The sequence below is a fragment of the Rhinoderma darwinii genome, chromosome 1 (genome assembly GCF_050947455.1).
Source record: "Rhinoderma darwinii isolate aRhiDar2 chromosome 1, aRhiDar2.hap1, whole genome shotgun sequence".
Taxonomy (NCBI): Eukaryota; Metazoa; Chordata; class Amphibia; order Anura; family Rhinodermatidae; genus Rhinoderma; species Rhinoderma darwinii.
Genome location: NC_134687.1, coordinates 475,029,755 through 475,042,667, shown reverse-complemented (window position 1 = coordinate 475,042,667; position 12,913 = coordinate 475,029,755). Strand labels below are relative to the sequence as shown.

Sequence of the window (12,913 nt, the reverse complement as noted above, 5' to 3'; positions counted from 1 at the left end):
TCTGCTGGAACATGGATCTGGAGCCAGTTTGACCAGACGGCCAGGATAAAGCACCACTGGGAGACGCTGTGGTACAGACAGGAACACAATGCATTTATCTACAAATTATAGATTGCCTGTTATAACCATGTCACTGCTGGAAAATATGTTAGAAGGGAGACCATCTCAGCAGCACTTCACTACCTGTCCCCTCAATAGCCTCTGGGGGAAGAAGCTTCTCGCATAGTTTGTTTTATGTCGGCTGCTTAACCATTCGAAATATTTATTTCCTACAATCATTATTGTGTTGTCCGAACTGCTACAACGTTTAATATTGAACTGACCGGAGCGCCATAAGAAAGCAGTAAACTGCTACTAATACACGCAGCGCCAACGACTGGATGAACCAGACACCAGGAGGTACAAGCGCCTGATGAAGGTCTAATATACGACCGAAACGTCGCACTAAACCTCTGGCATCAATTTTTGATAAAATAAAACCGAAAGATTTGCTATAATCATCACCTTGTGTGCCGAATATTTCTTTACTACGTAATTGGGTTGGGACCCTATTCGTGCACCTACCGGATCTTGTGCGCTCTGAACCACTACATACATTATTAAGTCCACAAGCTTTAAAAAAAAATAAAAAATAAAAATAGAGCTGCCTACCCTTCTGTCACCAGGTCAACATTGATGGATCTCATTTAACTTTTTCTTTTGTGTCTGTAGTAAGTCAGAGAAACTGCAGATACTACAGTTAGCATATGATATAATGATGAATTGTGGCAAATGACGAGCTACAAGTGGTCTCTTTCCAGGCTCCTGCATTACATATAAGTAATGTTATCTCCCTCTAGGTGCCCAGTCCTGTTTATAGACGTAGAATGTACAGTCCTTTTTTGACATATTGTTTTACATTTCTTTTAAAATGCATACAGTAGATTAATGGTGATACATAATAAAATAAATGTATATATTTCTGGAAAAACCCTTAATATATTCTGTTCTAACCCTAGATATGTGCAGCCGCCAGTCATAAGCTTTGAAGCTATATTTGAACAGAGTGTTCCAACCTCCCCTATTGTCTTTATCCTGAGTCCTGGGTCTGACCCTGCTAGTGACCTCATGAAATTGGCAGAGAGGTCAGGATTTGGAGGAAACCGCCTTAAGTTCCTTGCCATGGGGCAGGGACAGGAAAAGGTAAGTAACCAGTCTAGTTCTCTACAGGCTTTGTGTTATGTTCCCATTTGCTATGACATATATTTTGTCTGACATCAGGATTATCACAGCTTTTGATGGTCGATCCATTTTGCATGAATATCAGCTGTTGTATAAACTTCTGGAGTTATCAATGGGGAGATTCTTGATTCAGGAGGAGATGGAGTGAAGCAACAAGTGTTTCACTCCATCACTATCATCAATAGGATGATATATTTCAATTGGACTAACAGGGCTTGGCGTTAAAGGATATGTACACCTTTTAAAAAAATATTTATTGTCTATCAGTGTGTTTTGTGCAACTTTCTAAATGCTTTTTTATTAAAAATTATTTTATTTTAGTTACTTTTTTAGATATAGCTGCTTTGTATTCTGTATACAGAGCAGCTGTATCATGCGCTGAAACCTGAATCCGTCAGGTCCACGGGACTGACGGGTTCAGTGTCAGTGGGTCTTGTATGTCTCTGACACACAGGATCCATCTGTTTTCGATCAGATCTAAGTTTTTAACTTGAATGTGATCGGTAAGGGTATGTTCACACGGCTTATTATCTGAAAATACGGGGCTGAATGCCTCCAAATATCTGCCCATTGATTTCAATGGGAACAACTGCGTTCTGTTCCCACGGGGCATTTTTTACATGGCCGTTTTTAAAAACGGCGTATAAAAAAAACGCCCCGTAAAAATGGAGTGAATGTCACTTCTTGAGTTGTTTTTCATTGTCTCAATGACTTAAAATATCATCAAAAAGTTAATTTATTTCAGTAATTCAATTAAAAAAGTGAAACTCATATTATATAGATTCATTACACACAGAGTAATCTATATTCAGCATTTTTTTCTTTTAATGTTGAAGATTATGGCTAACAGTTAATGAAAACCCAAAATTTCGTCTCAGAAAATCAAAATATTGGGTAAAAGTTAAAGATTGTAGACTCATGGTGTCACACTCTAATCAGCTAATCAACACAAAAACGGACTGGTCTGTTGCTCAGTGGCTCAAAGTCCTGTTTTCAGATGAAAGTAAATTTTGCATTCCATTTGGAAATAAAGGTCCCAGAGTCCCAAGTTTCTTGCGGTCCAGTGTGAAGTTTCCACAGTCCGTGATGGTTTGGGGAGCCATGTCATCTGCTGGTGTTGGTCCACTGTATTATATCAAGTCCAGAGTCAACGCAGCCGCCTACCAGGAAATGTTAGAGCACTTCATGCTTCCCTCTGCTGAGAAGCTTTATGGAGACGCCAATTTCATTTTCCAGCAGGACTTGGCACCTGCCCACACTGCCCAAAGTACCAATACCTGGTTTAATAACCACAGCATCACTGTGCTTGATTCGCTAGCAAACTCGCCTGACCTAAACCCCATAGAGAATCTATGAGGTATTGTCAAAAGGAAGATGAGAGACACCAGACCCAACAAAGCAGACGAGCTGAAGTCAGTGTTACACGTGTTCAAGCACTACACACCCCCCTAATAAAAATGTCCAAATCATCCCAAAGGGTCTATTCAGCAGAGGAGGCATACACCATCCTGGCTTCTGACACTGATTCTGCCAGCGAGGGAGAAGAGGAATTCGCCCCATACATCTTGTCCTTCTCCTCCTCCTCCTCATCATCCGGTGATGAAGAACCCCCGCAAAGGCGACACATGACATCAGCTGAGGCAACCCCCCCAGATAAGTGATCCCGTGTGGAACCCACCCCCCAAGAACTATGAGCCTCAGATCCCTGAGTTCATAGGCAAGCTCAGGAGCTAATTTTGAGACCGAAGGCCTCACAGACATAGATTTTTTTAAGGTTTTTTTTCAGTGAGGATTTAGTGAATTTAATGGTGGCCCAGACCAATTTATATGCCCAGCAATTTATTGCCCAAAACCCCATGTCCTCATGCTAGACCCTTCAGGTGGACCCCTGTAGATGCAGTGGAGATGCTCAACTTTTGGGGCCTTGTGCTGCATATGGGGCTAGTAAAGAAGCCACAGATCAGGCAATACTTGCGTTCAGATGTTTTGTACAACACCACAATTTACCGCATGGCAATGCCCCGGACACGCCTTGAAGCTATTCTTAAATTTTTGCATTATAATGATAATGCACAGTGCCCGCCCTGTGATGACCCACATATGACTGCCTATTCAAAATCAGGCCAGTCATTAATTATTTCTGCACCAAATATCAAGAAGCGCATACCCCCAAAAGAGCATTGTTATAGACAAGTCCCTTGTACATTTTAAGGGTAGGCTAAAATTCCGCCAATACCTGCCCAGTAAGAGGGCAAGGTATGGGATAAAAATATACAAACTGTGCGAGAGTAGCTCAGGGTACACCTACTGGTTTCGGGTTTATGAAGGGAAGGACTCCAGGTTTGAACCCCCAGAATGCCCTCCAATCCTGGGAGTTAGTGGGAAAATAGTGTGAGATTTGGTGCACCCACTGCTGGACCAGGGTTATCACCTTTACATGGATAACTTCTACACCAGAATCCCACTATTTAAATTCCTCTCCACCAGAAATACGGCAGCATGCGGCACGGTGCACAAAAACCAGAGAGGCCTCCCTAAAACATTGCTTGGCCAACGTGTCAGAAGGGGTGAGAGCAGGGCATTATGCAGCGAGAACGTGTTGTTCGTCAAGTATAAGGACAAGAGGGATGTCCTTCTCTTGACCACAATACATGGGAATGGCAGCGCCCCTGTCCCTGTACGAGGTACCACCACAGTGACCCACAAGCCAGATTGCATCGTGGGCTATAACAAGTACATGGGAGGGGTTGATCTCTCAGATCAAGTGTTGAAGCCCTATAATGCCATGAGAAAAACAAGGGTGTGGTACAAAAAGGTGGCCGTTCACATGGTACAGATGGCAATGTATAACACTTACGTGCTATCCGAATGTGCAGGCTGGACAGGGTCATTCCTTAATTTTTAAGAGGAGATTATCAGGGTGCTTGTGTTTGAAAACCAGGCAGGGGAGGGCCCAAGCACATCTGCTGAAAGCGAGGGCACCCGTATTTTACCAGGACAACACTTTCCGGCATCGTTCCCCAAACTGCAAAGAAGGGAAGATCCCAAAAAAGGTGCAGAGTGTGTAGCAAAAGGGGCATAAGAAGGGACACCACTTATCAGGGCGACACCTTCTCTGAAAAATCTGGCCTGTGCATAAAGGATTGCTTCAAGGCTTACCACACGTCTATAAATTATTAATTTTAATATTTATATACCCTTTTATTATACTCTTATTTGCTTTTCAAATTAGGTGTAAAGGATCTGCCAGGCACTACATCTGGGTATACTCCCAGGATTAATCAGTCGACACCTGATGCCAGACCTCTGAGACTGACACCTGCTCCCACCAATCAGGGTGGCAGGCTCAGGAGTGGGAGAGCCTATCGCGGCCTGGTCAGTCAGAGTTAGCTCCGCCCCCTGTCCATTTATACCTGCCGTTTTCTCTTCCTCCTTGCTTGTTATTCTTTTTGGATTCCTGGCCCCACTGCTGCCTTGCTCCAGCCTGCTTCTGCCGTGCTTCTGCCTTGCTTCAGTTCCGTTTGTCCTGCGTTGCTCTGCCCCTGGCTTGCTTCTGCTCCGTGCTCCCGTTTGTATACTCCACTACTTCCTTATCCTGACTGGCTCAGTCACCGCTCCGTTTCCTCGGGGCGTTCCGTGGGCTACTGTATTCCCTTGCGTGTTCCCTGTTTGTCTCCCTTGCACTTAGACAGCGTAGGGACCGCCGCCAAGTTGTACCCCGTCGCCTAGGGCGGGTCGTTGCAAGTAGGCAGGGACAGGGCGGTGGGTAGATTAGGGCTCACTTGTTCCCTTCACCTCCTTCCTGCCATTACATAATAACAAGCCCCATTGGAGAGGATACGGGCCGGAGGAGAGGACTTGGGTACCTGCTCGAGATGTTCACGCTGGGGTATTGATAAGGAGGTTCCACCTTCTCTTCCCCACTAAACCGGGTCCTCTTAGTAAGGGTCCGGTGGCCCCTCATAAAAGGGGGAGTACTGTAAAGGATCTGCCAGGCACTACATCTGGGTATACTCCCAGGATTAATCAGTCGACACCTGAGGCCAGACCTCTGAGACTGACACCTGCTCCCACCAATCAGGGTGGCAGGCTCAGGAGTGGGAGAGCCTATCGCGGCCTGGTCAGTCAGAGTTAGCTCCGCCCCCTGTCCATTTATACCTGCCGTTTTCTCTTCCTCCTTGCTTGTTATTCTTTTTGGATTCCTGGCCCCACTGCTGCCTTGCTCCAGCCTGCTTCTGCCGTGCTTCTGCCTTGCTTCAGTTCCGTTTGTCCTGCGTTGCTCTGCCCCTGGCTTGCTTCTGCTCCGTGCTCCCGTTTGTATACTCCACTACTTCCTTATCCTGACTGGCTCATTCACCGCTCCGTTTCCTCGCGGCGTTCCGTGGGCTACTGTATTCCCTTGCGTGTTCCCTGTTTGTCTCCCTTGCACTTAGACAGCGTAGGGACCGCTGCCAAGTTGTACCCCGTCGCCTAGTGCGGGTCGTTGCAAGTAGGCAGGGACAGGGCGGTGGGTAGATTAGGGCTCACTTGTTCCCTTCACCTCCTTCCTGCCATTACATTAGGCTTATATAATATTCTAATTTTCTGAGACAATAAATGTTGGGTTTTCATTAATTGTTACCATAATCATCAACATTAAAAGAAAACAATGCTGGAAATAGATTCCTCTGTGTGTAATGAATCTATATAACATATGAGTTTCACTTTTTGAATTGAATTACTGAAATAAATAAACTTTTTGATGATATTCTAATTTATTGAGAAGGACTAGTATATAGACTAGTGTGTGTATATATATATATATATATATATATATATATATATATATATATATATGATTTATGATATATGTGTGTTATTTTTGTCATGGTAGGTTGCACTTCAGCTCTTGGAAACAGCGGTGTCTCGTGGCCAATGGCTTATGCTACAAAACTGCCACTTGTTGGTGAAGTGGCTTAAAGATTTGGAGAAAGCACTGGAGATGATAAGAAAACCACACCCAGACTTCCGCCTGTGGCTCACAACAGATCCCACCAAAGACTTCCCCATTGGAATACTACAGAAGTCCCTCAAGGTTTGTCCTCCGGAAATACACAGTAAAATAGATTGAAAAAAGCATCAAACTGTCTATTCGTCTAAGTCTATTCAATCTAAGTGATTGTGTTGAGAAGTAAGCTTTATGCAGTGGAGATTTCTATTTTTCTAATATATATATATATATATATAAATATATATGAAAATATAACAGAAGTAAAATAAGTAAATATGGAAGGAAAATAAGTCCAATATAATATAATAAAGTGGCCACGCGTTAAGCCAATTGGAAGAAATAAAATTGTAAAAATGTATAGGAGTTGCTTCATACTTATTTTAAACTTACAAATGGCCGTAGATACGGTAAATATTTTTTCCATTTTACTACAGGTTGTTACAGAACCTCCTAATGGTCTGAAGCTGAATATGAGGGCTACCTACTTCAAGATCTCCCATGAAGCTCTGGACGCCTGCCAGCATCCAGCGTTTAAATCCCTGGTCTATGTGCTGGCGTTCTTTCATGCTGTGGTGCAAGAGAGGAGGAAGTTTGGAAAGATTGGCTGGAATGTTTCTTATGATTTCAATGAGTCTGATTTCCAGGTATTATTCTTATCTGTATATTAGTAATAACTAACTTGCAGCATGCCGCAACTACACCGCGTTCCAAATTATTATGCAACTGTTATTTTTCGCTGATTTTCCTAAATAGTCGATGCAAATGACAGTCAGTATAATCTTCAAGCCATCAACCGTTGGAGTATAATGCAAATTTTATTGAACAAATCTCCTAATGATAACAGATTTATTTTTAGAAGTAAAAAACTCAAAATGCACGGTTTCAAATTATTATGCACAACAGAGATCAAAACATTTTAAAGGTTGTAAAGAGAACTAAAATAGTAATTTGTTGCATTTGCAGCATCAGGAGAAATCAAAAGCTCTTTCAATAAAAAAAAACTTAACAGGCCAAGTTACATGTTAACATAAGACCCCTTCTTTGATATCACCTTCACCATTCTTGCATCCATTGAATTTGTGAGTATTTGGACAGTTTCTGCTTGAATATCTTTGCAGGATGTCAGAATAGCCTCCCAGAGCTTCTGTTTTGATGTGAACTGCCTCCCACCCTCATAGATATTTTGCTTGAGGATGCTCCAAAGGTTCTCAATAGGGTTGAGGTCAGGGGAACATGGGGGCCACACCATGAGTTTCTCTCCTTTTATGCCCATAGCAGCCAATGACACAGAGGTATTCTTTGCAGCATGAGATGGTGCATTGTCATGCATGAAGATAATTTTGCTACGGAAGGCACGGTTCTTCTTTTTGTACCACGGAAGAAAGTGGTCAGTCATAAACTCTACGTACTTTGCAGAGGTCATTTCACACCGTCAGGGACCCTAAAGGGGCCTACCAGCTCTCTCCCCATGATTCCAGCCCAAAACATGACTCCGCCACCTCCTTGCTGACGTCTCAGCCTTGTTGGGACATGGTGGCCATTCACCAACCATCCACGACTCCATCCATCTGGACCATCCAGGGTTGCACGGCACTCATGAGTAAACTACACGTTTTGAAAATTAGTTTTCGTGTATTTCTGAGCCCACTGCAACCGTTTCTGCTTGTGAGCATTGTTTAGGGGTGGCCGAATAATAGCTTTATGCACACTTGCAAACCTCTGGAGGATCCTACACGTTGAGGTTCGCAGGACTCCAGAGGCACCAGCGACTTCAAATACCTGTTTGCAATGGCATTTTAGCAGCTGCTCTCCTAATCCTATTAATTTGTCTGGCAGAAACCTTCCTCATTATGCCTTTATCTGAACAAACCCGTCTGTGCTCTGAATCAGCGACAAATCTTTTCACAGTACGATGATCACGCTTAAGTTTTCTTGAAATATCCAATGTTTTCATACCTTGTCCAAGGTATTGCACTATTTCACGCTTTTCGGCTGCAGAGAGATCCTTTTTCTTTCCCATATTGCTTGAAACTTGTGGCCTGCTTAATAATGTGGAACGTCCTTCTTAAGTAGTTTTCCTTTGATTGGGCACACCTGGCAAACTAATTATCACAGGTGTCTGAGATTGATTACAATGATCCAAAGAGCCCTAAGACACAATACCATCCATGAGTTTAATTGAAAAACGAATAATTAAATGTTTATGACACTTAAATCCAATGTGCATAATAATTTGGAACATGGTGTATAGGAGAAAAAGTGTCTGGTAACTGTACATAAAAGCAACTATAATTCATCAATTCTATAATGCTTTACAGCTACTCATGGCTATTTAAGGGGTTATAGTCGCATTGGAAATGAGTGAATCCACCAGCCCATAGCAGACAATGTCTAATATTCTTGTTAGTTCCCAAAAGAAAACCTTAAATGTAAAATCTATTAACCCAATGGATCCCAATAGCAGACTAATTGCATGTTTCAGGAATGGACAATTCACAAATTAGACAGATCGATTTGATCTCTACCTGGCATGGCTCACTGGATCTGTGCAATATGGTACTTTAATGTGTGGCTAAATTACACTGATCCATGTTTCTTTGGTGTAAAACTATCTGGGCGTGATCGGCATTAGGTGAAGATTCGAGGGGAAAGTAACTCCCCAATATGGCATGCGCTGGATCATGCCAGAAATTGTTCTTCTGTCAGATTTTATTGGAATTCAACCTAAAAAACCCTATGTAGGCCTCTATATAATATCATAGGCATACAGAGGTACAGAAGGACCCCATACTAGTCTATGGGTGTCGTACCTACGGCTCCTACAACTCAGAGGTAGCATGGAGCAGTAATACGGTCACATGCATGACCTCTTTGGTTGCAATGCTCCTCTAGTAAAGCAAGTACATTTGCTCATTAGCCACCCAAGTAAAATGAATGCAGAATGGACTTTTATATACAGAAATAAATAGCCAGTGCATTGAGTGAAACTACAATTTGTAGTGGAAAGAACTTTTATGCAAAGTTCTGCTCCACAACACACACACACACGCACATTCCAAATTATATCCCCTTAACAAGGTTACATTTTCAGAATTGAAATCTATAAAAGTGAACCATTCCCAGTGTAAGTAGACTGCAGTGTCACTTTTTTTTTCTTATATGAGAATCTGGTAGTTGGCATTGGATTAGCAACAAAGTATAAAGTGTCAGTGTGAGTTTTATCGGATGTATTTTTCTGATTTCCAGAAAAATACAGATTCACGCAGTTTGCGGCATGTGATGTTTTGATTGTTTTGTGATGGATTATAACAAGGTTTACTATTTTGTTTTGTTCAGGTGTGCATGGAAATATTAAACACCTATCTGACCAAAGCTTACACTCAGCATGATACCAGGATACCCTGGGGCAGCCTGAAGTATCTTATTGGAGAGGTTTGTTTGTCTTTGCACTGCAGCTATTTTCTTACTGTCATTGATTTATATTAAGTGCCTTAGAAATAACTCACTAAAAGGTTATTCATGCAGCTTCCTGGAAATCCCATGGAATTAGACATGACAGCTATATTCCTAGCATGCTAGTCAGCAGCATCCCCCCAAATCCAGAATAGGGTTGTCTTACGTTTACATTGCAAATATTTCGGAGCTTTGTTAGAGATATGTATTGAAATAACTATAGATATTTACATCAAGGGGACTTAAGGGCAGTGCAAAAATAGTTATACATTGGGTAATGTTTGTTTAAAGAGACTCTGTCACCACCTTATAAGTGCCCTATCTCTTACATAATGAGATTGGTGCTGTGATGTAGGTAACAGCAGTGTTTTTTTATTTAGAAAAACGATCTATTTTCACCAAGTTATGAGTGATTTTAGCTTTATGCTAATGACTTCCTTAATGCCCAACTGGGAGTGTTTTTACCTTTGACCAAGTGGGCGTTGTGGAGAGAAGTATATGATGCTGACCAATCAGCATCATACACTTCTCTCCATTCATGTACTCAGCACATAGTGATCCTGCGTTGTTCACTATGTGCAGCCACATACACACACATTAACGTTACTGAAGTGTCCTGACAGTGAATAGACATTGCCTCCAGCCAGGACGGGAGGATGTCTATTCACACTCCCGACACTTCGCTAACGTTTGTGTAGGACTTACAGCACAGCAAGCGTGACCTCGCTGTAAACTGTCATTTACAGCGTGATCTCGCGAGATTATGCTTGCTGTGCTGTAAGTCCCACACAAACGTTACCAAAGTGTCGGGATTGTGAATAGACATCCCGTCCTGGCTGGAGGTGATGTCTATTTACTGTCAGAACACTTCAGTAACGTTAATGTGTGAGTATGTGGCTGCACATAGTGAATAACGCAGGAACACTATGTGCTGAGTACATGAATGGGGAGAAGTGTATGACGCTGATTGGTCACTGATTGGTCAGCGTCATAGACTTCTCTCCACAATGCCCTCTTGGTCAAAAGTAAAAACACGCCCAGTTGGGCATTAAGAAAGTCATTAGCATAAAGCTAAAATCGCTCATAACTTGGTGAAAATAGATTGTTTTTCTAAATAAAAAACACTGCTTTTAACTACAATACAACACCGATCTCATTATGTAAGAGATAGGGCACTTATAATATGGTGACAGAGCCTCTTTAACAGTTTAAAGTGATACCGAAAATTCATGGCTAAGGCAAATGCGTAGCATTTAATAGCAGTCAGCCGGACTGGGTTCACACAACCCAGATCTTTTCGATTTTACATCTCCGGGTGGTTTTTTTCTTACTCAGAGAGGGCAAGCAAAACACTTTACTTTCTCCTTGACTTTGGAATCTGTTTCCAGCTTTCCTAAAAAATATATATATATATATATATATATATATATATATATATCAGGAATAAAGAGCAAGTAACGGCACCAGGACTTCAGTGTTGGGGAGATGTTGGTTTATTCACCACCAGGTGGAAAGAATGAGCGACGTTTCGGTTCACACCTGAACCTTTCTCAAGCTTTCTCACCTTTCAGGTGTGAACCGAAACGTCGCTCATTCTTTCCACCTGGTGGTGAATAAACCAACATCTCCCCAACACTGAAGTCCTGGTGCCGTTACTTGCTCTTTATTCCTGCTAATTCATTCCAAGGAGTTGATTCATCCTTACTATTGTAACGTGCACATGGCCTGATTTCCAGTCTATATTGAGTGCTGTGTTTTTTGCATCTATTTGAACTATATATATATATATATATATATATATATATATATATATATATATATATATATATACCTCATTGTCTCATTTGCATTTTACAATTTGTGTTCTTTTCAGCAACTGATGCTTGACAAAATGACTTCCACAATTGTTTCTATAACTACACTGATATTTAGAATGATAGAAAGTACTCACCTTGAAATGTTTTTGAGTGGAGCAGAACAACTGAAAATGGAAGAAGAATATGTGTCAATGTGGTAGCCTGGTGCAGAGGATCATGATTCTGTATTTTTACCCCAAAAATATTTTCATTGTGACGATTTTGGTTGAAAGGGGTACGGTTATTCCATCCCAACTCTGAACTGGCAGTCAAACTACTTCCCTAGATCAACCATATTGTAGGAGTTATAGGAATGTCGTAGCTACTGATACTATTTAGTCAACACCTGTGTATCTCTTTAGGTCATGTATGGGGGAAGGGCCATTGACAGCTTTGACCGCCGGATTCTAACCATCTACATGGATGAATATTTGGGCGACTTTATATTTGACACATTCCAATTGTTCCATTTCTATAAAAATGACGACGTTGATTACAAAATTCCAAGTGGAGACAAAAAAGATGACTTTGTTGGTAAGATTTGTTAAAAAGATTAATAAATTATTTGTATATAATATTAGGGCAAGAGATTAAGCTTGATCTTTAGTATCACCTTGTAAGTGGCTCATATCACTTAGGCTGGGTTCACACGACCATGTTACGTCCGTAATGTACGGAACGTATTTCGGCCGGAAGACCCGGACCGAACACAGTGCAGGGAGCCGGGCTCCTAGCATCATAGTTATGTACGACGCTAGGAGTCCCTGCCTCGCTGCAGGACAACTGTCCCGTACTGTAATCATGATTACAGTACGGGACAGTAGTTCCACGCAGAGGCAGGGACTCCTAGCGTCGTACATCACTATGATGCTAGGAGCCCGGCTCCCTGCACTGTGTTCGGTCCGGGTCTTCCGGCCGAAATACGTTCCGTACATTACGGACGTAACATGGTCGTGTGAACCCAGCCTTAGTGTAGACTTCATATCATTCATTCTTTTCCCTGCTCTTATCAATGGAAAACATCAGCAAGGAAAAGCAATTGAGCCCCTCCCAATATGCTTTTCCCTACATCCAGAGTTTGGAGAAAAAGAAGGATATGGGGCGGTATTACTTCAATACTCTGATTAACTACCATATAAGGAATAGAAAACGTACAAATTATTATGTGTCATCAAATCATGCGTCTTTTTATCAATGTTCCTGCTACAATTTCACGTATTTATTTTGGTTAACAGGGGAAATTGAATCGCTCCCCCTTGCAAACACCCCTGAAGTGTTTGGCCTGCATCCAAATGCTGAAATTGGATACTACACTCAGGCCGCTCGGGATATGTGGTCTCACCTCCTGGAACTGCAGCCACAAACAGGTCCATATATTGGGGTCACCAAGTTG

General features: G+C 42.0%; 1 protein-coding gene across 1 annotated transcript in view; it reads left to right on the top strand.

The window, feature by feature from the left end:
- DNAH10 (dynein axonemal heavy chain 10) overlaps window positions 1-12,913 on the top strand; it is a 198,176-nt gene that overhangs the window by 176,149 nt on the left and 9,114 nt on the right. The window contains exons 69-74 of the mRNA XM_075833733.1: window positions 999-1,182; window positions 6,095-6,295; window positions 6,646-6,855; window positions 9,548-9,643; window positions 11,883-12,054; window positions 12,756-12,887. Of these exons, the coding sequence (XP_075689848.1) occupies window positions 999-1,182; window positions 6,095-6,295; window positions 6,646-6,855; window positions 9,548-9,643; window positions 11,883-12,054; window positions 12,756-12,887 (995 nt within the window). The remainder of the gene's footprint in view (window positions 1-998; window positions 1,183-6,094; window positions 6,296-6,645; window positions 6,856-9,547; window positions 9,644-11,882; window positions 12,055-12,755; window positions 12,888-12,913) is intronic.